This window comes from Takifugu rubripes, chromosome 18, assembly GCF_901000725.2.
Source record: "Takifugu rubripes chromosome 18, fTakRub1.2, whole genome shotgun sequence".
Lineage (NCBI taxonomy): Eukaryota > Metazoa > Chordata > Actinopteri > Tetraodontiformes > Tetraodontidae > Takifugu > Takifugu rubripes.
In genome coordinates, this window is record NC_042302.1 from 9,006,156 (window position 1) to 9,032,183 (window position 26,028).

The 26,028-nt window shown below is 49.6% G+C and overlaps 2 protein-coding genes across 10 annotated transcripts; one reads left to right on the plus strand and one right to left on the minus strand.

Moving 5' to 3' along the window:
• Positions 1-1,033: 1,033 nt before the first annotated feature.
• Positions 1,034-6,776, minus strand: bcat1 (branched chain amino-acid transaminase 1, cytosolic). Its single transcript, XM_029825239.1, has 11 exons — positions 6,655-6,776; positions 6,205-6,238; positions 5,103-5,303; positions 4,919-5,029; positions 4,722-4,844; positions 4,491-4,651; positions 4,278-4,420; positions 3,995-4,080; positions 3,770-3,910; positions 3,318-3,392; positions 1,034-1,302 (listed from the first exon to the last, which is right to left on the minus strand). The coding sequence occupies exons 2-11, from the start codon at positions 6,220-6,222 to the stop codon at positions 1,264-1,266; spliced, it is 1,098 nt and encodes a 365-aa protein (XP_029681099.1). The 5' UTR covers positions 6,223-6,238; positions 6,655-6,776; the 3' UTR covers positions 1,034-1,263.
• Positions 6,777-7,897: 1,121 nt separating this feature from the next.
• lrmp (lymphoid-restricted membrane protein) lies at positions 7,898-25,790 on the plus strand. Of its 9 annotated transcripts, none has more exons than XM_029825232.1 (39): positions 7,898-8,017; positions 8,714-9,423; positions 10,137-10,238; positions 10,702-10,882; positions 11,565-11,623; positions 11,696-11,771; positions 11,909-12,067; positions 12,162-12,279; positions 12,465-12,515; positions 12,621-12,698; positions 12,868-12,924; positions 13,033-13,092; positions 13,365-13,429; positions 13,511-13,604; positions 13,679-13,825; positions 13,919-14,005; positions 14,759-14,910; positions 16,025-16,205; positions 16,667-16,934; positions 18,093-18,145; positions 18,598-18,706; positions 18,789-18,921; positions 19,568-19,631; positions 20,598-20,641; positions 20,742-20,833; positions 20,928-21,097; positions 21,481-21,565; positions 21,638-21,689; positions 21,773-21,800; positions 22,058-22,198; positions 22,284-22,418; positions 22,512-22,659; positions 22,729-22,772; positions 22,856-22,921; positions 23,012-23,070; positions 23,264-23,362; positions 24,764-24,790; positions 25,157-25,305; positions 25,384-25,790. In XM_029825232.1, exons 2-39 carry the CDS (start codon positions 8,766-8,768, stop codon positions 25,524-25,526), a joined length of 4,434 nt encoding a protein of 1,477 aa, XP_029681092.1. In that variant the 5' UTR covers positions 7,898-8,017; positions 8,714-8,765; the 3' UTR covers positions 25,527-25,790. The 9 variants fall into 9 exon arrangements, with proteins under 9 accessions (XP_029681092.1, XP_011611806.2, XP_011611807.2 ...); XM_011613501.2 differs by lacking the exon at positions 24,764-24,790 and adding an exon at positions 24,121-24,249 and having other exon boundaries at positions 7,899-8,017; XM_011613502.2 differs by lacking the exon at positions 24,764-24,790 and adding an exon at positions 24,121-24,249 and having other exon boundaries at positions 7,899-8,017; positions 21,641-21,689.
• Positions 25,791-26,028: the final 238 nt, after the last annotated feature.

Consider the following 26,028-nt stretch of genomic DNA (forward strand, 5'->3'; position numbering starts at 1 on the left):
AACATTTACTGTCAGCGGCGTCGATTTCTGAAAACCCATCAGTATTGTGTTGTTGTATGTTGTGTGTAGGTGAAGGAAAGGCTCCAGAGGGCGCGACCTTTGGCCATAATTTAACCTCCGTTACTCTCGTTAGCTGCACACAGGTACGACTGCAGGATGCACTACAGCAAGTATGCAAGGCTGAGTCAGCAGTTCACCGATTACTGCTTCCCGATTGATGAATTTCCGGCGCTGAGGCTCACGGGCGGCGGCTCAGTTGCGCCGTGCGCTGACCTGACGAGCGTCTCGGCGTTGGACGCCGCTAAAATGTCATTAATCTTAGATGAGGTGATGCTAGCGGAGGTGGAGCCGGAACGATCCCCGTGGCTGCATAATGGAGGCGTTGAAGAAGGTCTGCAGGTAATGATGCTTTAACATGCTGAGACTACTTAATGCAGGAGTGTGTGTGAGTGTGTGTGAGCGTGTGTGCGCGTGCACGCTTGTGTGCATGTGTGAGTTTTAGAGAACAGCCAAAGGCTCTCCGGCTTGATGGCTTTCTGTTATGGCTCCATTATGCTGATGGCTTTGGTTCTATTCCAGGTGTGTGTGTGTGTGTGTGTGTGTGTGTGTGTTCTGGGAGTAAATGCTTCTTATAAACATGGTTTTGGTCCCTTTTCTTGCAGCTGGAGCCGTATTTTCCTGTTTAACATCCATCCTGTCTCCACTAACCACCACTTGTTCGGGTCACAGCCGGTGCCGTCGTCTCTCCAGTTGCCACTGGGAACACACAACTCATTCAGACACACACACCTGGGGGTCATTTTGAGCGGCGGGGCGGACCCAGTCCTCACCCAGGAGCCTGGAATCACCCAGCTCAGGCATGTCCGTACCCATTCAGTGGACATGGACGGGTTTGGACATGTCTGAGCTCGCTGGTCGGACAGAGAACCCTGAGGGATTTAAAAATCCTCCGCTTCGACCCGCTTCTGCTCCTTGGCCCACAGAAATAAAAGTTTGGTGAAACTTTTAAATGACCCCAGAGGAGACAGGCAGGTTTACTGGTGTTACTGGTTTACTGCAAGTTGTTGTGCAGTGTTGCATTAGACTTTAATGTGCTTCTCTTATTTCAGGACATATTTGTGGTTTTTGCTCATTCTTTCCAGCTATTGCACACTAATCCACTTTACACAGGGTGTGTTGCATATTAGCATGTGGCTCTTGCATGCTAGGGCGGTGTGCATGTGTGCATGTGTGCACGTGCTCCGGGCTGCCTCTTCATCACAGCTACACCAGGAGGGTCCAGTCGCTGGGTGTGCGTCCGCACTGTGGAACACAACCAAAAGTTTCTCAGGATAAAAGTTCACCAGAACTTCCCTCATAATTGTGAGAAAAGCCCCCGAAAAGAGGCCAAATATCTGCGAGCAAATCGACAAACACGGGCCAGAAGAGACGGAGGGGGGGGGCAATAAAAAAAAAATCACAACGAAATGTTTCCCAATCTGTGACAGCTGCACAGACAAATCCAATTATTCGTGTCTCATGTCGCAAATTTGTTCTAATGGTTGAAGTAAGAAAGTAAATAAATGCCCGTGAAGGGGAAACAAAAGGATGTGATTTCTAATTAACTTGAAAGAGGAACAGCAGGGCAACTTAGGAAACCCATCTTTCATCTGCTGCCTCAGACCACTCGTTTGTTTGTTGCACAATGTTGTCTTCAGCGTGGGGGGGCTGGAGGGGGCTGGAGGGGGCTGGGGGGGGGCTGGGGGGGGCGGGACGCGATCGCGCCGCACTTCCCTCCAAATGAAATGTCAACAGATTAAACAACGCTGCGGAGAGAGCGCGGCGTCCCCCCCCCCCCCCCCCCCGATTTTATTGTTCATTAAGCTGCGCAGCTCCCACCCTCCTCCTCTTCCTCCTCCTCCTCCTCCTCCTCCCCCTCCTCCCCCTCCTCCTGCTCTCCCACTTGTTCCAGGCTTCATTTGTAGCATCTTGGCTTTGAAGATCACAAAAAGCCGAGGCAATAATTAGGTTTGTGCATTTACAGCCGGCTTAATGAGACAATTTGTCTGGTCCCTATCTCCAACTCAACACACTCTGCGTCAGACCCCAGCAGCTGTCTCTGTCTCTGTCTCCTTCTCTCTGAAGCGAGATGGTCCTGGATATAAAAGATGCGGTCAGCATATTTGAAAGTTTCACCACAGAAGTTCATCTCCTGCCCTGAGCAGCTGCAAAAATCCAAGAGGGAGTGAAGGAGACTGAGACATCAAAGAGATCCATACACCATCAAAGAAAGGACAAACTAAACAGCCCTGGATCCACATAATGGATTTGAACCGATTTTCTCATTTTTAATGCTATGGTAGCTTTTGCTAACAGCTTGAGTGCTTTCTGCTGCACCATTTTCACTAATGGGCGAAAAATACGAAATCCAAAGGAATAAAACTTGTCAAATTTGATTACTCCTCTTCATTCAGAGTGAAAGAGATTATTGGTTGTTTTGAGGTTTAAAAAAATCAATCTTCTTATCTTCCTAGCCTCGGTTACTTGTTCTCTACCGATTAGCTCTGCTCGCTAATCCCAGGATTCTCCTGCTGTGCTCACATGTGCTCGCCCACTTTTCTTGGTGGCCTTGAAGACGTTTGTCAGTTAGCGTGTTTCAACCTCTTGTTTCCTCCTCTTGTTTCCTCCTCTTGTTTCCTCCTCTTGTTCAATTACATTGGCGACGGCATAAAACAAACCACTCCTCCAACTCCAAAATGTTAATGCTAACTTCAGAATGAAAATATCAAGGAGCATGAGCAACAGTTCAACGACCTAAAATATAAAAGCAACAGATGTCTCTGACAAAACTAAAGTAAACACCAGTTTATTCCTGCCCAATTTCCACTCCAACCTAATCATCGACAAATATGCTCATTCTTAGAAATGCTCACAAAGACTAATGAGCAGCATGCTCATTATTCCAGATCAGGCCTTCAGCAGATGATAATACAAGTCAATTTAGATTTGTAGCTCTGTGTAAACTCTAGAGGAGGTTACTGTAATAATATTACTAGTGTAACATCATTACGCTTTACTTAATTAGATATTCCCCTCTTTCAGTAGTTAAGGGCACAGAAATTTGTTCATAAAGCTACTTTTTAATATTTCTTAATGCAATTACAATTTTTGAAAGGAATAATCAGAGAGGAAGTCCTTAATCATCGGTGGCTCTTCACATTTGGTCTCTTTCTTGCAGGTTAGCAGCTAATGCTAGCCTGTTGCTAATGACAACAGCTCATGGTGCCCATCCGCAGAAACAGCTGTGCATGTGTACGTGCGTGTGAGCATCCACTAACCTGTATATCCTCAAGTTCCTTTATAATCCGCGTCGACAGCTGAGGGTTTTCATTCACTCCAGGAAGCCTCAGTTTCTAAATGACACAATCGAGTTTCAAATCAAGTTATTGTCGCCCAGTTATTCCAAAAGAACGCTAATATGTTGATAGATGTCCTCTTTTTTGTGGTTTCCACTAGAGAAAACAGGTTACTCTAACTAGCTTATAGAATTAAAGTGAAATTTGAAAGGACAACAATAATACACGTGCCATTATTGAAGTAAATTGATAATTGCTGCTCTCATCTTTTTTATTTAAATCCTTTGAACCACAGTGATTCATTGTTCTACTCTTTATTCCCACAGAACTTTGCATTTCTGCAACACGTTGTAGGATTTGATGTAACTCCCATGGCAGCATGCACACATATAGCAGGTGCAGGTTGAGCAGCACACACCGACGGTGTGTTTTACCTCTCCCTTGTACACTATTTGCGAAAGGTGACAAATCATGCAGGCGGTTCCGGAGCCAAACATCTCTTTAACCCTCTGCTGCTCCAGTGCAGAGCACAGCTGGTCCATGGTCAGGTAACGCTCTGACACCGCAAACTCCCCCTGGTCACAGAGGAGAAGGGCGGACAGCTGATGCAAATCCTGGGACACTTATCCAAGCATCGGTGACCCATTTATGTGTCTTACCCACTTCCTGGTTATTTCCAGGATGCTCTGTCGGGTTACACCTGGTAATATGAGACTATCCAGGGGAGGAGTGGCAAGCTCCTCCACTGGGAAGGAATATACAGAACATAATCAATCAGAGGAATTGCCAAAACAGAAAAAAAAAAAAAGAAATTTAAATAAATATTGTATTAACCACTGTTGACCACTAGAGGTCAGACTTAACTGGAGCCAAACGATGACTGACTATAGTTTATAATAAAATGAATACCCACAAAAACTAAAACCCAATGATGTGTCTGACCTCCATCCTCGTTGATCCAGTGCAGGAAAATGTTCATGGTTCCTGCCTCGGTGATCTGGTGGTCGTCTCCGTACAGCCAGAGCACCTGCTGACACCCGAACTCCTTCGCCTCGTACTGGGCAGCCAGACAACCGCCATAGTTCCTACAGTGACACGAAGCAGAGGTCAAGTAACTCTCAAGGGCAGGATCGGAGTGTGCAGGCCTTTACCCACCCTCCCAGTTTGCAGTCTCCAGTTCCACCTTTTGCTCCCCGTATGTACTTCGGGTCGGCCCACAGGGAGAGGCCTTCAGAACCGCCGCTGAAGTAGGAACCAGCCAGACAGATGATGACGTAGAGCAAGGCACGGGTCGCCCTTTTCACGCCCAGACTGGCCTGTGATGGCGAAACCACATTAAAAAAAACACCCATCCAAATGGAATGGGGGGGGGAGCGCCGCCTCTACCTCAGTGCTGATGAATGTTGGTCTGACATAGAGATGCGTAGACGGGCCTGAGATAAAAGCCCAGTCCTGCTCGATCTCCACCAGTCGCCTGATGCACTCCAGCAGCTCGACCTCGTCGAAGGCCTGAGAGACGTGGGACGGGGGGGTTAGAAGGGCGTCCTCCCCATCATACTGTACATCCTGTCATTCGGTCTTACAGGCAGACACACTCTCCTGGCAGATTTGGACATGCGCTTCATGTTGAGCATCGGCCGGAAGAGGCGCAGACGCTCGTCCTCCCCCCGGTACGCCTTCAGGCCTTCAAACAGCTGTGAGAGAGAAGCTTTCCCATAGGTGCGGTGTCTAATCCCCAGGACAAACAGCCGTACCTGTCCGCCGTACCTGGATGCCGTAGTGCAGCGACGAACAGGCCGGGTGCATCGACAGGTTCCCGAAGGGCCGGATGCGCGGCGCCCCCCAGCCCTCGGCTTCGCTCCACTCGATGGTCAACATGTGGTCGGTGAAGACCGTCCCGAAGGCCTTCGACTCCGGGCTGGTGGTTTTGAGACTTTCGGAGCACAGTTGGACAGTCAGGTCGGCTGCCTGGATGGTGGGGGGGGGGGGGGGGGGTTAGCGAGATCAAAGCTGACAGCGAGGAGCAAAAGCATCAGAAGTTCAAAGTCAAACATCTACGTGCACAAGGTTTCTGGGTCAAAGGTCATCGGCAGCGAGGCAGATGTGGGGCCCGTTTCTGCACTAAACTGGAAAATCTTCATGTCTGCTGCCTTCCGCCCTGTTTTGCAACAGCGGGCGGCACCTTCCTCGCGTTCTCGCCGTCTGGGATTAGACTTCATCCTCGCCACCCACGCTGAAGGTCTCACGTAATCCCAGATTATTGTACCGCCGAGTGGTGACCAACCAATGTTCAGAACACTCTGCAAAGGCGTCCAGGCTGATGTTTTACTCATTAGCTATCACACATACCTTCCAGCCATTTGCTTTCTTTCTAACAGTTTACTTTTTTTTTTAGCTATAAGTGTTATTTATTCAATCCTGCCAACCAATTCAATACTCCCAACTGCGTGTGTGGGTTCCTCTGTGTCTCCATGTCGCTAATCTCTGCCTGAGCCTGCCGACTACCTGAGGTCAGAAAACAAGCAAAGCTCCAGCTACTTATGGGGAGCTCGGAAAGTGGATTCTGCTGAGCAGGCTGCAGCCTGTAGGGAGACGGGGGAGAGGGCAGGAGTACCGCTGCACTTGCACTAAAGGCAAAGAGGAATCCATTCCTTGGAATAAATCTGGGATGTTTGTTGGGCGGTTCAGCCTGGGGGGACCTTGAGCACAGGAAGCAGCACCTGGGTAGCAGCGAGGCGTCGGCCCAGGCTGGATTTGTGAGGGCGAGGAAGGCGAGAAAGCTGCAAGATGCTGCAGCGGGTGCAGCTGCTGAGGGTAGGCACCATTCAAGCCCACTCGCTCCCCACCCACCACACGGTTGTTGCCTTACCTTAAAGCTGTCGGCCATCCTGATGGAGGTCTTTCTGAAGAACACAAATAAGCAAACGATAAATTTGAATACTATCCAGCAGACTGTGTGCAATCTTCCAAAACAAACTAACTAACCAACTAATGTGGAGACTCAAGGCAAATATGACTTGTTGAACAGGCTGAAGTATCTCGTGGAACCTGCTCCATGTCTACCTATACATCAGGTAACATCAGGCAACATCGGGCAAGACTTCATTCCTTTTAGTAGCGTCTCCACAGTTTGTTTGATAATAACTCTGTTAAAATGCTGTGCTCTGTTAAAATGCTGTGCTCTGTTAAAATATATAATAATCATATATAATTTCTGTCAACTACATCACTACAAGTTGCAGCAGAAGCTACCGCGGGTCACGCAGGCCCAGTCAGTGTTTAAAACAACAGTTTAAGGGTGAATGTTCAGATCATTTACCTCCGGTGATGCAGAGATGTCTTACTGAAGGGTTGCGGTGATACGCCAGAGAGGTGCAACGGCTCTCTCCTAAACCTCTTAATGACGGTTCAGGCTGGAATGTGTTCCGTGTTTTGACAGCAAAGTCTGACATCAGACCTGTCACAATTGCATCACACTCGTGTTGTTTTATGTTAAAATGTCAACATAAAAAAAACACAGGCATTCTCATGCAACACATGAATATCAGGTTGCACAAACACATGTTTATATCCAATCTTAAAATAAATAACATGGTTTACAAGGTTTACACACAAAGCTTTTAACTATCACAACAGTGCCCCCTGGTGGTTGTTGAGAATTCATACACACGCCCCACGCACACAGCGCCCCTAGCGGCCACCGTCACTATATCGTATATAGCCAACTGTGCATCCCATAAAACGTTGTGAAAAGTAGTGAACAACCGATGGTTCGTAACCGAGCGATATATCCCATCATCCTTTGCTGTCCTGCATATGAAAGTAGATAGAGACCACCAGGGTCTGAACGTTTCCACGTGGTCGACCCGAGGCTACTCCAGAGCTTTGGAAATGTCCTCTGGATGAGTGTCCCAACTCAAAGAATGTCCCTGACGTTGCAGTGGTCCCCTACGCATTTGAAACTACCGCTGAGGTGACTGGTTCCAAACCGACGCCCCTGCTGTTCTCCGCTCGCTCTGTCACCTGAGATGTTTGGAAAGGGGGTTCTTCTCTTCTCAGAGACTGTAGCCCACCACCAGACCTGGCATCAGTCATGTGAGAGTCCATGCAGGACGATGGAAGAGGACACTGAGGCAGTCTTACATTTCCAGCGTTGCTCTCCACGGTTTTGCTTGAACAAATAAATATCTGTGTCCTCTCAGTCCAGAAGATCATCATGGCCATAACATTGGACTATTGGACTACAACTCCCGTCAGTGGATGAACCATACTGACCAGTATGACAGACGCTATCTGCTAGTCCTCATCAAAAAACTCATCAATTGTGCAAATAAATCCCCACAGTTCAGTGAGTGATGCGCTGTTTCTGCAATGAAACGCTTTTGATTCCTTTTTAGTTAAAACAAAGTGGCACAAATAATCGTCAAGCATTTGTACTTAGACGAGTATTACCTTTTTATTTAATTGTTTATTTATCGGGGCCAATTTCTATAAATGAGGAGTGACTTCCGGTATTCGTGACTGCAGTTCCAGCTTATGACCACATAGAGGCGCCGTTGGCCGAGTTTTAATTATTGAGAAGGCGACCACCTGCAGTGTTTTGAACATTTCTGATTAGAAAGCCGATCTTCGCCTAAACTGCGTCTGCAAACAGTTGCTGTTGGACGTTTGTGCACGAAGAGGTAACGAATACCTGCGTTTCTCTGCCCGGCGCGGAGTTTTAAGCTGCTGTTTGTGTTTAGATGCAGATAAATGTGCAGAGTGGTTTGGAAAATATTGCCGGACACACAAAGCAGCGTGCTTTGTGTACTTTAAAAAATTAATTGTCGTATTTTTCTGCATTAATATTAAATGAGTGCATGTGAAACTGTGCTTAATGAGCTCGTTTGCTCACCTGAGGAGCTTAAATGTTGGCATCGGCTTCACATCTCAATCTTCTTTTCTTTTATGTTCAGTTAAGTACGAAGGTCGTTATTATTTTAATTAACATGAGGGAAAACGTTTATGGATAATCCAATTTAATGTGCCAGGAAGATTGAGCATGCTGTATTGCGCAATGGTTTTATTATGATTGTAACTGGGAGGAATTGATCGTTTAAATGTATTAACTATTTTACTTTTTTTTTTTTTTTGCATTTATTGTGAATTCTTGGTTGAAATTTTTAAATTCAGAGGGGGTTTAAAGGCTTGAGACGCTGTAACTATGATGGAAGGTCTGTAGGAAAATCCTGAATTTCCTCAGTATTTTGAATGAAAGGGACTAAATTCTGTTTTCAAAAAGTTAAAAACCACAACTTCATATGCATCAAACTGTCATCACCAAGGTTTTTTGGGAGGTGTCTCTTATTAAAAACCCAGATTTTTCTGTGTCTTTCCAGATTTCGCCCCCTCTGACCAGGTCGCCTTCACAGCAGCCCTGCCGCCAGCGGGATGGACGAGTGCACGCCCCAGCCCAGCCGGCGCCACAACCCCGTGGACAGCATCTGTCGCAAACTGCAGACCATCCAGTGGCGCGGTGAGCGGGCGCCCAACTCGCCGTTCCAGATCCCCAAATTCTCCTCCAGCAGTTACGACAGCCCCCAGTGTGGACTCAGGCACAACGTGGAAGCTATCTTGAAGAAGGGAGGGCGCTGCAGAGGCGAGGGGGAGGGGGGCAGGGAGGAGGCGGTAAGAGGCGTGGGAACGCAGAGCTCCGCTGCCACCCAGAAGACCCACCTGAGCACCTCTATCCCTCGGTGCACCAACCCCCCCACGCCAGCTAATGTCACCTACACCATCATGAGCACGCTGGGAGAACGGAGAGGTGCCGACGGGAGCGATGGGAAGCAGGCCAAGATGTGGCAGCGGTACTGCTCCACACCCACCGCTCGGTCCAAAGACTCCCCCAGTTTCGCTTTCCCACGAGGGCAGCAGCCGGGGCAGCGCCAGAGCGGGACGCCCACCAGGAGCCCGCCTCTGAGTCGCACCTTCACTCCCCAGCACGGCGCCTTCAGCCTGAACTTCTGCTCGGCGGAGCAGGGGAACGCCACCGAGTGCGAGCTGCCTTATCCAGCTCTGGTTGTGAAGAGACTGTCCCTGGGAGACGGAGGTGAGGGGGCAGCCTGACCCGACATGGGCCCTGCGAGCGTCCCACCAGGACACAGCGGAGCCTCGTGTTTTGATGCATCCGCATCCACAACAGCTAAATGACGCGCTTGAATCCAATTCCATGGCATTCGGATATTTAAAACACTGTTTTGCCCCCTGGGACAACATTCCAGCAATCAGAGTTGTCATGGCTGAGTATTTTAGTCATTCAGATCAGATTAAAGATTTGGGAAATGCTTTATAAATGTTCTGTAGTTAATAGGCTTGAAAACCAACTCGCCCCCAAAACATAAAGATACGAGTTTGAGATGGCAGTAGAAGATACAGCGTGATGATAATATTCACAATACTCTGCCTAATTATTCCAAATCCTCTTCTGTGATGCTAAAATTTGAGTCCCCACACAAATCTGCACGAATGACACCTGTCAGGATTCACCGAGAGTGTGATGAACAAGGCTCACGGGGGTTGACTGGGGTGACTAGTGGGTTTAGCTAGCTACACTGGTCTACTGGACAGATGAGACCAGTTAAACACTGTTACAGTTGTTCTTGCTGTGCCCCAAGCAAAACTCCTCGTGTGTGTGTGTGTGTGTGTGTGTGTGTGTGTGTGTGTGTGTGTGTGTGTGTGTGTGTGTGTGTGTGTGTGTGTGTGTGTGTGTGTGTGTGTGTGTGTGTGTGTGTGTGTGTGTGTGTGTGTGTGTGTGTGTGTCAGTCACTTCTGAAAGCAGGAGGGAGAACATGGCAGAGATCAGCCTCATCTGTGAGGAGAATCTGCTCGACACCATCTTCTTCGCCTGTGACACCCAGCGCCGAGGTACAGACACGCTCACGTGCACTGACACGGTTTCACTGCAGCCGTTATGCATCCGACCTTGTGCGTGATGTATATTGTGATGGGGATTTTCAGGACGATTGAAGACTGGAACTGGCTGTTCCTATTTCCTCCCACACACCCCCCCCACACCCCCTCCAGGGTCAAATCATGTTTGTTTTTAAAACTAATATTTGAGTCTCAGTCTGATGATGACAAAAGGCCCTCGGGGGCATCATTTGTGCATTTGGCTCGTTCTTTTTCAAAAGTCTCCACCAGAGGTAGTTTCAGGCTAAAACTGCACCCAAACAAAGGGGGTAAAGCTCCAGGTGCAGGTGAGGGGAAGAACTAGAAGAGCTCCACAGGTACCGAAGCCAGCGACGCGACGCATTCCAGCCGAGTCATCGTCGCGCTCCTTCAACACGAGCCCGCCTCTAAAAGTGTCCCCCGTCCTGGGGTGTTGCAGGTAGAGTGTACGTGTCCCACATCGTGGACTACCTGCGCCACACCACCAGCCGCAGCTCGGAGGACAGCGGCCTGGAGGAGCTCTGCAACATGCTGGATCCAGAACACAAGGACGTCTCCATCGACCTGGACACGTATCACGCCGTGATGAGGGAGTGGATTGACGACTGCCGCAACAACGGGTACCGCGCTTCTTCAGAAATGTTTCTTTTTGAAATCAAACTAGCCAACAGCCCGTCGCCACGGTAACCGAAACGCGGCCGGATTTTCATCACTAGACCTTGGATTTTGCTGCGGAGGCTTTGTTCCTCGGCGCTGAATTAAACATGAAGCCGAGAGTTTCTCTGAAGTTTCGTTATTATTCCATCCCTTTGCTCCTCCATCCCTGCTGGTGCTCTCTGTCCAGAGCAGCTTCCCAGTCACCTCTTTAGTCCGGTACTGGTTTTCCGTCTCCACACAGAAGCAGTGAGTCATTTCCCAGTTATGCAAGTGTTTCTCGCGGATACCGTTTTTGTGTGGGCAGGAAGTAGTGCATCAGGTGGGAGGGGCCTGTGACTAACGTGGCGTTGGTGAACAGGACGACTATATTTAGTTTTTAAATGATGCATTTTGTATCTCACAATGGTGCTTAAAAGCTCTCCTAATTTGGGGGCCTGGGGTGAATCAATCAGATCCATGTTGGTGTAATTAGCCGCTGCACGCCGCCCTGAGATCCTCCCCTGCTCCACGTGTGCTGCTCGTTGTGCCAGGCACCAAAAATCAAACAGCTGTAAATCATTCCAGATGTGTTTTTAGGAGCGACCGTGCAGATAATGACCTTTTTAAAGAAATGGATCTTTCTGATTCTCCGCTGCCGGATTACAGGGAGGAGGAGCCCAGTGACGTCACCCAGGAATCTGTCAAACTCAAGGAGAGCCTGTCTGGTGAGAGCGGTTCCGATCCCTCTGCACATGCTGACATCGGCAGCTTTGATGTGATTCGGATCTGTGTTTTAGCCAAGAGGTCTGTGCTGCTCAATATGACCTCGGGGAGCCTGGAGGCCTTCGGAGGAGACGTCTCCAGAGCAGAATTGTAAGTAGTGAGCGTGTGTTGGTGCCTGGTCCAGATAACCACTATTACAGTAATAATAAAGGGGTTATGACCACTTGTAGGTTGTATTTTCATTAGAAGTGACTAAACATTGGCGGCTCCTGTGCTTGCTGCATCAGCGAGACGTCGGAGCTCGTCTACTGTGTGGCTGACCTCCAGATGAGCAACCAGAAGCTCCAGGAGGAGGTGAAGAAGATGAAGCAGGTGCTGGAGGGCATGGAGGACAGCCATCAGAAGCTGGCAGAGGAGAACGAGGAGCTGCGCAACAAGGCCAAAGTGTGAGGCGGCTTTGCAGGCAGCGCACGGCGCGCACGTGTCTCCGGTAGCCGCGAGTCGACGTCTGGTAAACTGTCTTCTCTCTCTCTCTCACAGAAGCCAGCAGCTGGTTCAGAAGGAAAAGATGCTGAAGGAGGAGGTGGAGGAGATGAAGGCCACCCTGAGCTGCACACAGGAAGGCAGAGCTCGCGCCTCCGCACACAGCAAACACGTGGTCAGTCCCGGAGCGCTCCAGGAACGCTGCGTCGCTTCCCATACGGATGCATCTGTTCAGTGGCCATTCACATGGCGTCATGATTGGTTCACAGCCTCGTGTGTGTGTGTGTGTGTGTGTGTGGCCCCTGAGAGACGGCTCCTCTCTGATGTTCTGTAGTTCAGAACCTGTTCTTGTCATTCCAGGAGAGGGAGAACCAGAGTCTGATTGCCAAGATTGCTTCTCTTCAGGAAGAGGTGCCTCACGGTCCATCTATCCCCCCCCCCCCCCCCCCCCCCCCCCGTGCTTCCACGTGTTTATCATGTAAGGGATATCCTAACAATCCTCTAATGGCTGCGCAGAACTTCAAGGTCACCATGGAGATGGAGGGACTTCAGCAGAGAATAACGGAGCTGTGCGACGTCAACGCCGACCTTCAGGTAAACTGTCCTTTCAGTTTTCTGCTCCAGCCCCACCTCTCTGCTCGCGCTGCGTCCTCTCATCCTTCCTTCCTGCCTTTTCATGATCTCCTTCCTTCCTCAGAAAGTGACCTTTTATTCCTGTTTTATTTGTTGTTTTGATGTGGCGTAACCTTCATTTCTTCCACAGCTGCAGATTCACTCCTTTGATGCTGTTATTAGTGAAAAGGCAGCTGCGATACAAGAGGTCATTTTCCTTGATTCTATCCTTATTTTAAAGTCACTTATCATAGAGCTGAAAAGCAAAAGTCCAATTGTGCTGCTCAGTAATTCTGTTTTCCACCTTTTTTTGCAGAAGAGCAGACAGATAAATGAACTCGAGGCAGCTGTGGAGGAGTATTCCTCCATCACGGAGGTCAGTGAGCTCAACCCAGCAGGTTTTTGCTCCTCCCTCTTTTTATTTCTTGACAAACCATTTGTCATTTACAAAAGAAAAACCTTGGTTGCTTTTAGCTTTAAATAGAAATGATTCTTTACGTGAGGCTTTTTTTAATAAAAACTCAACGCTTTTGCACGTCTCTGCCTCAAATGTTGCCCGGCTGACGGTGGGAATTGGACCAGCTGCTCCGGAACAAAGGTCGTGTGTGCTCAATGGAGTCTCTTTGGTGTCTTTGCTGTTTGTTCCAGCTGCTGAGGGCAGACAAGAGCAAGCTGGAGAACCAGATGCAGATGCTGCAGCCCAACTTGGCTGGGTAAGTTGATCACCTGGATCTTTAAAGTTGTGTAAACACATCAGGTGAAATGAGTTCTGTTTGTCTTCCCCTGTGCTGCAGCGCTGGTCTGTCGCTGTCGCTCGCCTACAGGTTGAACCAGAGCGCTTCAGGATCCTTGCAGACAGAACTGGCTCTGGCACAGTCGCCCCTGGAGGTCAGCGTCCCTGTGCTCTGCTGCTCTTTTATGGCACCTGTGTGTGTGTGTGATTGTGTTGCTTTCCTCTGAAGGTCCCTCATGGAGTTGATCATCAGTCCGCCAACGTGAGCTTTGCTTCACCGCTGGATGAAACGCTGGATAAGGAGGTGCTGCTGATGCTGCAGGGGCCCAGTCCTGAGCACATGGCGCGAGAGTTCAGACGCCTCCTGGATGAGATGGTAACGTTGCTACTTTAAAGCCTCCACCGCTAAATGAAATTCAGTGTCGTTCTTAACGCGTGCAGGAGTTTTTTCATTGTTTTCTCTTCTCAGAAAAGAGATTTTGCGGAAGAAAGCGCCGCCGTCTTGTCCGCAGTGAGGGATTTGCCACCACAGGGGGACGCTGGCGCGCACCTGCAGGTCAGCTGCTCACACGTTCAGACTCGCTTCTGTTGGACGCAGTTGGAACAGCCGCTGTTTGGCCAGGAAACCTAAAAAGGAAATGGCTTCGGCCGGCTCCACAAGACAAACACTGAGCAGGTATTACGAAGAGGCTACGCCTCTTCCCGCTGGTTCAGGCAGACCAGCGTTTGGTTGTTTGGGCCTCATTCCAACCCTGACGTGGACTCTCCAAGCAGACGCACTCTGGTTCTCTGAACCGGTCCGGGTGTGAATGCAGCCACGTTTTCTGTTTTGCAGAAGCTCGACACCCCACAAGCGCTAATACGGCCCCAAGAGCGAGGGAACGTTTCCATTCCTCCGTCCTCACCTGCTGCTCTGCTCGCTCTGTCCTTCCCACTCTCTCACCAAAGATCTCCCTTATATAACAGTCCGACGGGCCCCATCCAGACAGGGCTGTGTAGTCGGTCTTGTACCACCAACACGGCCCGCTCCCCTCCTCCCTCACTCCAACTTTCTGTATCTCTCTTTCTCTCTTCACCCCCTCCTCTTGCCTCGTTGCTACTCTGCATTCATTAGCCACGTACGGCCATGCAGCGGTAAACATACCAAATGAGATGGAGGTCATTAGCAGAGTGGCACCAGTACCACGCTCCACTGGTTCTCTTCTGTGCCGGCTGGTCTGAAAAGGTTTTTGATCCGAAGTTTCGGAGGACCGAAGAGGAGTCGCTCTCTGGGCTGCAAGACTGACCCCTGGGCCTTGTTTCCAAACAGCAGGTACAGGCCGAGCTGGACGCAAGACGAGCAGACTGGGCGCTGAACCTGGACCAGCTGGCCCAGTACACGGACTCGCTGGAGAAAGAGCTGATCAAAATGGCCGGTAACATGAGGAGGTCCCGCACAGAGATCCTGTACCTCTCAGTCAGGTGGGCAAATCTGCATCTCTGGAGTGTGAATGAGTGTGAAACCGGGCAGGCTGACACACGAGTGTGTGTGTGTGTGTGTCCTTCTGGCTCCTGAGTGTGTGATGATGAGCAAAAAAGAGAAATGCCACGTGAGGATGGGATGTGAAATATGTGCAGTGCCAAAATCTCGTTGGTGGTTTCATCTTTAACTAAGGTGACGCTGATGTCAGCTCGTTAGTTTGACACCCATCCCTCAGGCAGAAAATGGGTAAAAATGAATCCGGGGAGATTAAATGATCAGAGCCAGGTGGCTGCGAACATGCCAGGACATAATTAGATAATTATAGGTGTTTTGTTTGGGTGCGCTTGGATTCCAGGATCTTAAGTGACAAAACGCCCTGATTGGATTTAAAACAAAAAAAAAAAGGTTCCCGAGCAGCTCTTAAGAAGCTTTTGCGCGTTAAAGGAGCAGAAGTTTGTCAGATACGATGTTATGAAAGTCTCTGCTCGCTGCTGCCAGGTCCCACCTGGGTGGAGGAAAGAGCTGTCAATCATTCTGCCCTTAATGACCCCAGATGGGCCTGGCTCGACGAGGATGGGGCCAGTCCTGGACTGGCTTCTCTTTGTGGCTGTGCTAGCCTGGCGTGTTTGTGTTCGTAGAGACGGCCATCCCCTTCAGATATATAACAGAGCTGCTGTGATGGACTTTTAGAGCAGAGGGGGGGGACCGGTCAGACTGCTCAGCTCTGATGTGCTGCTGCCAGGTTGCCCGAGGAAACTGGGGAGCTTAAACCTGATCGAGAGAAAAGGAAATTAAGAGACTTGTTGCCTGTCCTGGTTAGAGTGAGAAACTAGCAACAGAGGTTTGTTTTCAAAAGTATTTCAAGTTTAACACCAGGAAGACGGACTGAGATTAGAGCTGCAAAATAAAGTGAGACGACTGTTACTGGCCAGTCAGAGAACTGGCGCTGGTCACCCTGGGCAACAGAATGGGACACTGCATGGGCCTGCGGACTGGGTACAGTATGTCTACTGGATATCGTCTATAGATATAAGCGCTTGTTTTAATTGTTGGCCAGTGTTTGGATTGGGATTTGAATGTGGCCGTGCGTGTCGTTCAATGTTTTCCACGCAGGGTGCAGGAGCAGGAGAACCAGAAGCGGCAGCTGTGTGAGGAGCTGGAGCAGCTGAAGGCGCCTCAGGACAGCAGAGAGGCCTCCTGTCAGACGCCAGCCTCGGAGGAAGAGGTGGGAGACACTCGGTCCCAGGAGGACAGTCGGCCTCATGCCTCCCCTGTAGGACGCCTGTCTAAAGACGTAAATCTGAGCTGTTCTTCTTGCGGTTTAAAAGTGTAAATGCGCGTGGTTATTCGGATGCTGGAGCGGCCGGCAGATGGAGGCTCGGCGAGAGGAGCGAGTGTGAGTCGGCGGCTGAAGTGGGCGCGCTCACCCACACAGACGTGCAAAATCAGATGCAATCGCACACCTACACGCTGCTCCTCGCAACCCAAGTGGCGTGTACCGCTCGAATATTTCCATGACGGCGTCATTGTTTTTACTGCAAAACAAGAGGATGCAGTGAAGGAGAAATGAGTCCAAACAACAGCGCTCCGCTGCTCCCTTTGGTTGAAATGAATTTCAATGTCTCTTGGGTTTGCCGAGGTAAAAAGCGGCAGCCGTGTTTCCCGTTCACGTCATCGCCGGTCCGTCCTTTACCCAGCACGCCATTCCCCTTCATCTCACCTTTAATTTCCTGATCTTCCCTTTTATGATCGAAGCCCGGAGAGGACTTGGACTGGGATGAGGAGTTTGCCCTTCAGGACTTTCTGAAACGTGAGCTGGTGGAGAGGAACTGCAAAGAGCCGGGTGGAAACCAGGACGCCAGCAGGGAGACGGCCGATAAGTTGCCAGAGAGAGGAGAAGAGGAGGATGGGGAGGAGAAGTGGATGGTGGTCGAGACGGCAGGAGAGGGAGAAGTGAGGGACACATCCACTCCTCTGTCTGCACGGCCTGAGGAGGCCCAGCCCGGGCTCCCAGGAGGAGAAGGTGAGCGTAGCCCTGAGGCATCACAGCTCTCTTTTTAAGACCATTGAGAAATACTGTAAAAAACCTAGAAACACATCTGTAAAGTGAAATTTTAGGGGATTTCCTTCACTTCCTCCAGATTAGGACTATTTTTATTCGCACAGGGAAAAAAAATCACATGGAGCTAATCCTTTTTTATTCCAGTTTATCACACAGCTAGCCCGCGGCTAACTTCACCCGTAACCAAAAATGGCTAAATATAGTTGAGGATTTCTGTAACGCTGGCCCCAGACTCACCCTCTTCTCACTGTTGCAACAGGATTAAGAGAAGAATTGAGCTGGTTGCACGTCACAAGTATGTGGACTATGCATCATGTGTCCTCTGTGAAAACACCAGAGTTTAGAATTTTTGGAACATAACCTTGTCTTTAGAGACGCTGCCAGACTCTGAAAGTATTTGAAAGACTGATGGGTTTTTCCCATCTACAGCTGTACACAGACTGTTTGCTAATTAGCATATGCTAACCTGGGAGCCGTCTCTGCACTGCTAGTTATACATTATCTTGGCACAGGTCTCAAGATGCTTCACTAAATGAACTCCAAGAGGGAGCAACAGCTTCTGGACCCTGTTATTATCTTTGAGGGTTGATTTGTGTGGATTATCCTTGCGTAATCCATAGGAGTCACAGGGCATGCAGCCACCCTTGGAGTAACAGCACAGTCTTGTTGTCAGGATACACAGTGTGAGGCCCTTTAAGTAGACCCCTGCCTTCTATGGCTGCTGGCCCTGATCTTATAAAGGTCTCCTCAATATGTGGAATCCTCTCTTCCACAAGATCCTTGTATGGCCAGGTGTACAACTGGTCCGAGTCCACGCCGCGAGCTCAGTAATCCCCCCCCCCATTCTTCCGCCTGCATGAGCGGCTGGCAGGCAGGGAGACAGAACATGAGGGTGTGAATGTGGTCATTAATGAAACTTTAGCCATGCATGGTATTTTAGCCGCTCTGCCCTGGAGCAGAACAATGCCTTGCATAATAGACGCGGCCACCTTTTATAGTAAATGTGGGGTTCCGGTTTGGACTTTTTTTTAGCCTATTTCATAAATCAGACGTGAGGTTGAGTTTCTAATGAACATTTTTCTTTTTCTTTTTTTTTTCTCCTCTTTTTCTGTCACACAGATTCTGTGTTTTTGAACAAGGTGGAACCAGAGGAGAACCCTGAAGCTGTGCAGGTAAATATGCTCTTTTATCATATCTCCCTCCATACTCGTGGAAATGAGTTGGGGGAATTTGATAAGTGACATTTGCCTATCGGTGATGTGGTAACGGGATCCGCAGCCTTTTCAGCGAGGCTGCTGTGCTGGAGCAGCCAGCTTCCTTATGTGGGATGATGGTGCTGAAGGTCATTACACTCTGGAATCTGCAGGGCATAAAAATGATGAAGCCATTTCATCTTCAAAATTACATGGATGTAGTTCTGTAAAGTTTGAAATGTTTTCATGAGAACTTTTCTTATCAAAAGCAAAGCTGCTGCAGTTTGTGCTGATCTCACTGATGGAACATCTGCTGTCAGTCTCCTCGATTATTTGAAGTCTTTCTGCATCATTTCCTATGAAACTGTAGCCTCTTATGACTCCTGCTTTGCGAGCTCGCGTTGCTTATTTATGATTTTGGGTGTTTTCAGGAAGTGACGACGGTGCCATCAAAGACCCCCTCAACCTCCGACATCACGCACTCCGAGGCGTCCCCCCCTGAGACGTCCCCCCCTGAGGCGTCCCCCCCTGACAGCGGAGGTGAGAGCCGGCTCGGCTGCACCAAACACCCCTCTGTAACTGTTATTTCTGAGAGCTAAAGCTTTATCCCTTTCTGGGTCAGGACACAGTCTGAGCGATGTCTCTGACCACGCTCAGAATAGTGCACCTGCTGATTCCCCCCCTGCCACCGCTGAGATGCTTCCTCCTGAGAGTTCCTCACCAGGGTCTGGTGAGACGGTCACGCGCGGCGAGAGGTAACGTTCGGATCCAACCTCCTGGTTGTACGTGATGTTCTGGGCAGCACTGTGACGGAGAAAACAGTGTTTATCTTTACATTTTTTATTTGCTTGGGGGAACAATAGCCTTTACTTTTAATCAGACTTCAGTTTTTACATATAGGCCTCTACAGCTGGTGGAGTGATACATTAAAGGTTAATAATCAGACTTTTTCCAGTATATTAAATAACGTTGAATGTGTTCCGCCTGCTCTTTATTTGTGAGCTCCAGACTTGTTCTTCACCCATCACAGCCTACCAGTGTCCCCATGCTCTCACCAGGGAGAGCATTCATACCGTTAGGGGTTAACTTTCCAAAATGGAGCTAAGGAGCACAAGCAGACTTTAAGTATAACCCATTACTCGACCTTCCATTTGTATTTGGTGTACTTTCATCTCTGCCAAATGAAGCCCATTTGCTAGTCAAATAGGTGTGTTCCTTTGCTCTGGGAGGAGTCTCATGAACTTTTAACATCCCTGCAGTCACACTTTGCATTGGCACCATTTACGCATGAACCCCCCAGGGCGGATGCACGGATCGCCCTGAGCTGTGTCTCAGTCCCTCAGAAGAAAGTAGGGAAGGAGGGAAAAGAAGAGTGACTTTTGACCTTTCACCTTTGATTAGCGCCCAGCTGGAGCAGAAAGAAGACGAGGCGACCTTGAAGAGCGGCGCGATGAACAGCTCTAAGGTTGGTCGCAGAGAGGAAGAGTGTGAATGCGTGATGTCCCCAACTTCCTCTTCCACGTGCTGCTTCCTCTTCCTCTTTTTCACCTTAAAAATGTGAAAAGATTCTGACTCTTGAAATGTGTGTGTGTGTGTGTGTGTGTCAGCTGGGGTCTGAAGTGTGTATTGGAGAAATGGGCAGGACACCTGGTAGTTTACATCCAGGCTGAGGGCAAAGTGGGGAGGGCAGGAATGCAAAACACAGGAAGAGTTTTGAATAGGGCGGCCGTCATTTTACTGACAGAAGCCGGCAGCCTTAGGTGCCACAGGACGTGCCATCCACGTCTTTGAACTCTTCTGCGAAAGAGGCAAGTGCAATTAACGTGTGTGTGGGCAGGTCCATTCTTTTAGTGTGGCAGCAGGTTCAAATTCATTTACATTTGAGAATCTCAGGGTTTTTTGATGCGAAATATGGAGACTTTTGTCCTGCGTCTAGTTTCCACAGTGAGCCACTGAGCTTTGTCTTTAAAAAACATCCTTTGTCATGGTCACGAAGGTCTCTACAGCGGGTCTAAGGTCTCTCTCTGTTCATTTTAATGACTTTAAATGTGACGACACTTCTCTACTGTGAGGGTGTCAAAATACATATATTGCTCACTCTCGAGACAATATCCTGTTTCATTGCTCTGAGCGCTCGCCTGGCTCGTGTGTGTGCGGGTGTGTGTGTGTGTGTTCACACACCATCCGCCTCCACTGTTGGAGCGTTCTCTGAGCACCCCTCTCAGCACCACATCCTGAGAGCGGAGCTGCAGGGCTCTCTATGGAGCTCCACATTATATAAGAATTCAGCCCGATCGTGTGCAGCTCAGAAAGCTTTTGCCTACCATGGGACAGGTACCTTTGTTCTGAACATCGCTCCGGGGGGGAGGGGGAACCGACAGCAAGGCCACCTCTGACTTCTCATCCTCTCCTATACTTGTGTCAATCCCAGAGCCTGACCCAGGACCAGCTGGTGGACCGGTCAGCTGAAGACAGGTCAGTTCCTCCCGCCTGCTCGGCGGGCAGCGCTTGCTTTCCAGCGACCTTGGGCTTGAATCGGTTTCCCTGGTTGTGACGGAGTCTGTCTGTGTTTCAGCGCGTGCCTGCTCCCGGTGTTGGCGGAGGAGGAGGAGGAGAGCATACTCGACAGTGCGGTTGATGTTCCCACTGGACCGGGCAGCGTGGAAGGTAGGAAGGCGAATCCCGAGAAGCTGCTGTTTGCTGAAGCCTTCCTGCATGCGTGTGTGACTTTGACCACCCACACGTTGATTCTCGCTCGCAGAGACGGAGCAGTCAGGCGGCACTGGCGCCCCCGCCCTCTCCAACAGCAGCTCTTCGCAACCACAGCCATCCGTTACACAGGCGAGCATGACCTCTGACCCCAGCCAGTCGGAGGACAGTACAGCCAAACCTGACTCCCTCCCCCCATCTGGCAAAAATAAGAGGGAACTGGTGAGTAATTACTGCACCGTAACTTATTACACTCCTAACTTTCTTTACTAATGTAACTGCAGGTTGTATTGAAAGAACACAAGCAGTGCTTTAGATATACGACCCTGACGGGAGAAAAATGTGCGTTTCATCTCAAACATCCTGCTTAGACACACTTTTGTGTTGTATTGACATTTTTGAGTCAATGTAAAATGTTGCTATTCCAGCCATGCAGGTGTGTGTGGTTGGGTGTGTGTGTGTGTGAGGACCAGCTCAATGTCATTTGAGCTCCATTTAGTATGGTATGATTCAGAATAAGGTATAAAGATGATTTCACCTTCAAACCTGGAGGTGCAACAGTAAGATGGGGGGGGGCAGCAGTAAAGTTTGTCTGGATCCTCCAGGAGCAGTCTCACGACATGCACGCTGTCGAGGAGAACAAGGTTCAGGAGAACCAGCGTGAGAGCGCCGCTGCAGCTGGGAAGGAACGTATGTGACCTTTACATTAAAGCCACTTTGCTATTTTGATGTTTGACTACATTTAATCCTTGAAATCTCCAGCAGAGACCTCAGGGACGGCTGACAATGGCGACTCGTTGAAAGACAAAAACAGGCACGTTGTCCCGTTGGTAAAACCTAAATAAATATACGTGCGTATATTTTCTGACACTTCCTGATGCATTTCTTTATCTGCAGCCTGTCGGCTAATGACAAAGAGATTGAGGTACGGAAACATGAACTTTCCTAATGGGAATACATTCCTTACATTCCTGACCGCCAGTATGTACTTTAGTTTAAGCTTTATGGTCCTCGTGAGTATAGACACTCATTGACCTGCTGTATTTTACTGATCTGTGCAGTTTCTCTTGTTTGATTGGGAAAAATTAAAAACTTATCTCATGAGCTTGATCTCACGATACTGAACAACCTGTTTTTGATGTGGCGTCACCTCTCAAAGAAGATTGTGGCTGCTGTTTGCAGGCGGAGTTCCAGCGTTTGGCTTTAGGTTTCAAGTGTGATATGTTCACACTGGAGAAGAGACTGAGACTGGAGGAAAGATCACGCGACCTGGCTGAGGAGAACGTCCGCAGGGAGGTCTTCAGCTGCCAGGGCTTACTGCAGGCACGTCGGCTTGAGGTCCACTCGCGACCGAATTGACACTCTGCTGTCCTCAGTCTGGGTTCTTTGAGTGTCTTTCGCTCTTCAGGCCCTGATTCCTCTGTGTGAGGATGACAACCAGTCCATGGAAATCATCCAGAGGCTCCAGAAGAACTTGGACATCCTCATCCAGGCCATGACCAGAGTGTCCAGTCGCTCTGAGATGTTAGGAGCCATTCACCAGGTCAGAAGGTTCACATGCACCCTTTCCTCCTCCACGCTTGCGCCACCACCTGGGCTGTTGCGTGACCTTTACATTTACACGTCTGACCTTCAGGAGAGCCGCATCGGTAAAGCAGTGGAGGTGATGATCCAGCATGTGGAGAACCTGAGGCGGGTCTACACCAAGGAGCACGCCGAGCTGCTGGAGCTGAGGGAGACGCTCATGCAGAACGAGAGGTCGTTCGGGTCGCACACAGAAAGAGGTAAAGGCCTAAACGCGGACCAGCATAGGTTCAACCTCGAGAGCTGCCGAACACTTTTGTTCTCTGCAGATGATTTCCGCAACAAGAAGCAGCCGGCGTCGCAGTACTACAAAGTGAGCCTGGGCTGAAGGATAAGTGGTCCGTTTATCCTCCGGATCTTCATCCACCTCCTCTAACCGTGTCTCTTCCCTGGCAGTCGTCTTCCCGCCGGGTCAGTATAGCGGCCATTCCTCGCTCTGGGGGGAACATGCACTTTGACATGGTAAGTTGCTCCACATCTGCAACAACTGGCTTTGAGTCCTTCTGATGTTCACATGTTTTTTTTGTATTTATTTTTTTTTTAAACTCCCAGTCCAAAGCACAAGAGTGCCCCGACGGTGAGATGGAGCGGCTGACCCGGCGTTCTCCGTGGTACGTATTTGTCACCTGGACGAGTCGAAGCAGATTTATTCTGAAGGGACGAGTGTGAACATGTTTACCTCGGTATTGTGAGTGTGTGTGTGTGTGTGTGTGTGTGTGTGTGGGAAGCTGGTGGTCGCTGCACCACGCCGTGAGGGTTATTGTTGCTGCTGTTGTGCCCCTCTGTGATAACGGTGGTTTTCAGGAACGCGGCGGGGAAGAACTCGGCGCGCCCCCCGCTCAAACGATTTGTTAGCTCTGCAGCCTGGGTTGACACGGAAGAGCCCTCGGTCGTGATGAAGGGGTAAGACACGCCCAGGAGGAACCAGGACGGCCGCTGATCCACTCTCACACCCGACCCAAACATGAAGATGGCTGCTCTCCAATCTGATTTTTACTTTCTAAATTACTCTAAATGTTGCATCTCCTCTTCATTTAGTCCAAACATCACCTTGGAGATGATCCGATTGTGTTTGTGAGGGTAATATCAACACTCGCGGTGAGGCGGGTGCAGCTTGCAGAGGTCTCAGCTTTTTGATGTTCACAAACGCCAGGAAGCAGCCATCTTTCATGCTAATGGTCCAGCAGCTTTTGGTGACATTAGCAGCAGTATCAGTAGAAAAGTGTCGGCATCACATACCTGAAAACGAAGTGTTAGCTGGGTAGTTTAAGCCACAACGTATGACAGGTTGAATTCATTATTTAGAAAATATTACTAATAGGGGTGTAATTAATGAAGCTTGCTCTATAGCAGCTCCTAGAATCATCAGATCAAAATTAACTCTAGTCTCCAGATTTATTTATTTTTTTATTTAATGAGAAAAATGTAATAGCATTTGCAGTTGGACCTGATCAATCTGCCATTTTACACCCCTAATTGTTCTGCATGCGTTCTTACAGTGCACGGACGCTCTTATCACTGATCTCTAAAACATCTGTATGTACGGCAGATGTTTGCTGCATATGCATGAAATGTGTCTGTGCATGTGCACCGACTGCTGCCGTGCAGCCGTTCTTGTACCTGACCTGAACAGTGAACGTCTGACCCGCGCATGCCAACAGGACAGCCTGCGACAGCACCGACGGCCAGTCGGAGGAAGAGCCGAAGGAAAATCCGGTGGCAGAGACGAGGAGGTCCAGTCTGAGCGAGCTGGGCAGCAAACTCACCTCCCTCATTCTGCCCCTCAAGATGTTAGTCCCAAACCTGAACCCCCCCCCCTCCCCGGCCTACTGCAGCACCACTTTCTGCCAGCAAAGCTGAGAGTCCAGCAGCAGCACAGGGGACGAGTTCCTCGGTTGGTGCTCTGAGGGTTCCACCAGCAGGAGAATTCTGACCTCTGAGGAGGTGTTATTTTAAAAAGAGAAACAACCAGTTAGCTTTGGAACCTCATGAGTGATGAAACTCTTTCGTCTGTGCTGGACTAGCTTCTTTTCCTGATCCGGGGGCGCAGCTTTGTTATTACGGGAACAGGTCATTGATTAAAATCCATAATTTCCTCCAGCTGTTAACAGAAATGGTTTGTTTCATGCGTGTGTGCGTGCGTGTGTGTGTGTGTGCTCGGTGCACCTTAACCGTGCTGGCGCTCTCTCGCATCTACTAACCTGTTCAGTCATTTCATGCTGCTACACTGGATTATTTGGGATGATTTGTTGGAGCCGCTGTTCTGAACTTTCCTCTCTTCCTCTCTCCCTCCACCTCCCCCAGGAGTGAGGAGGAGCTCTTTGTGATGCTGTAAGTGTGCAGGGAGGAGAGTCTGAAGCACTGGTGGATTTTTGCTCTGTCCAAAAGCAGTAACTGCATGCAGAGCGACGGTGTTTATACTGCAGCGGCTAACCAGTGCTTTGCCCCCCCCCCACCGTCCTCTCTGACGGCCTGCGTCTAAGGTTAACACCTTAGACGGCCTCTTCATTATGTCGATGAAGAGGATGGCTTGCATGCCTCCTAGTTACCACACATGACCCTCTGTGCTTTCGCCACTTTCGGGTCATTTTTGGTAACTTCTCCATCTGTCGCTTCCGTTGGTTCCACATTCTTCTGCCATCTATTCTTTGGTTGGGCCTGTGGTAATATGTGTCCTGTTCTGTGGCCCTCCTCTAGTCCAAGCCCTTCCTCCACGTCTTCGTGCGCCGACGCGGGAATGGTCCAGTCCCTGTCCCACAGCCTGACCTCCTCCCGTGCAGCAGCAGCTGTGGCCAGAGGTGGCAGAGGGCTGTGGTTGTGGTTAGCCATTGTGGTGGTGCTAGCAGGTAATCGTTTTCATTCATAGATTTGAACCAAAATGAGTCTGCGGGTTCTTCACAAGTGTGTTCCCGCTCCGTGAGCAGGCCTCCTGGCCCTGCTGGCCAGCTTGGTGATGCAGCCCGTGGTAGACGCGGCTCCTGTCGGGACCGGGGACTCCTGGATGACCATCCAGCAGCTACTTTGGCCCTACGCTGGGCTGCGGCACAACGGGCAGCCCCCCGTCTAGCCCCTAACACCCGGGGTGGATTATGCTGTGGCGGTCTCTGCGGAAACACCGGGGTGGTGGCGAGGGACGGCACACTCCAGCGCGGAGGCTGTTGGGAGGCCTTACTGGTGCCTGAAGACTCCTAAAACAACACTTGCATTGACGGCTTCGGCCACGCCTCAGGAGAGCCAGCCATGTGGAGGATTTCATCACATCCCATTTGAAACATTACTTATCGTGTGTATGTGTTTTTTACTTTAATTAAAGCAGTAACGAGTGGCTTCAGTGGGCAGATTTATTGATGCCTGTCCAGAAGTCACCATCTGAGATCAGGCTTGATGATTCCTCAGCTGGTACCAGAACCATGATTCTCCAGGTAACCGCAGGTTTCCCAACCACCCAACCCCAGTTTCTGGGTGGCCCAGGACTTTTTTAGTACTTTAAAGTCTACAAACACTGGTAATAAAAATTTCATTTTAAGTGTTTTTAAACATGTAAAATCCATATTTATGAGTTTGTTAGT

Bases quoted from the DNA above. Each gene is read 5' to 3' on its own strand.
- bcat1 (XM_029825239.1), bottom strand. The intron at 4,845-4,918 runs GTAAGACCGAAT...CACGTCTCTCAG, and splicing joins CCAGGAGAGTGTGTCTGCCT to GCCTTCGACGAGGTCGAGCT. The intron at 4,652-4,721 runs GTAGAGGCGGCG...TCGCCATCACAG, and splicing joins CAACATTCATCAGCACTGAG to GCCAGTCTGGGCGTGAAAAG.
- lrmp (XM_011613501.2), top strand. From the start codon at position 8,766: ATGGACGAGTGCACGCCCCAGCCCAGCCGGCGCCACAACCCCGTGGAC. The intron at 9,424-10,136 runs GTGAGGGGGCAG...TGTGTGTGTCAG, and splicing joins ACTGTCCCTGGGAGACGGAG to TCACTTCTGAAAGCAGGAGG. The intron at 11,624-11,695 runs GTGAGAGCGGTT...TCTGTGTTTTAG, and splicing joins ACTCAAGGAGAGCCTGTCTG to CCAAGAGGTCTGTGCTGCTC.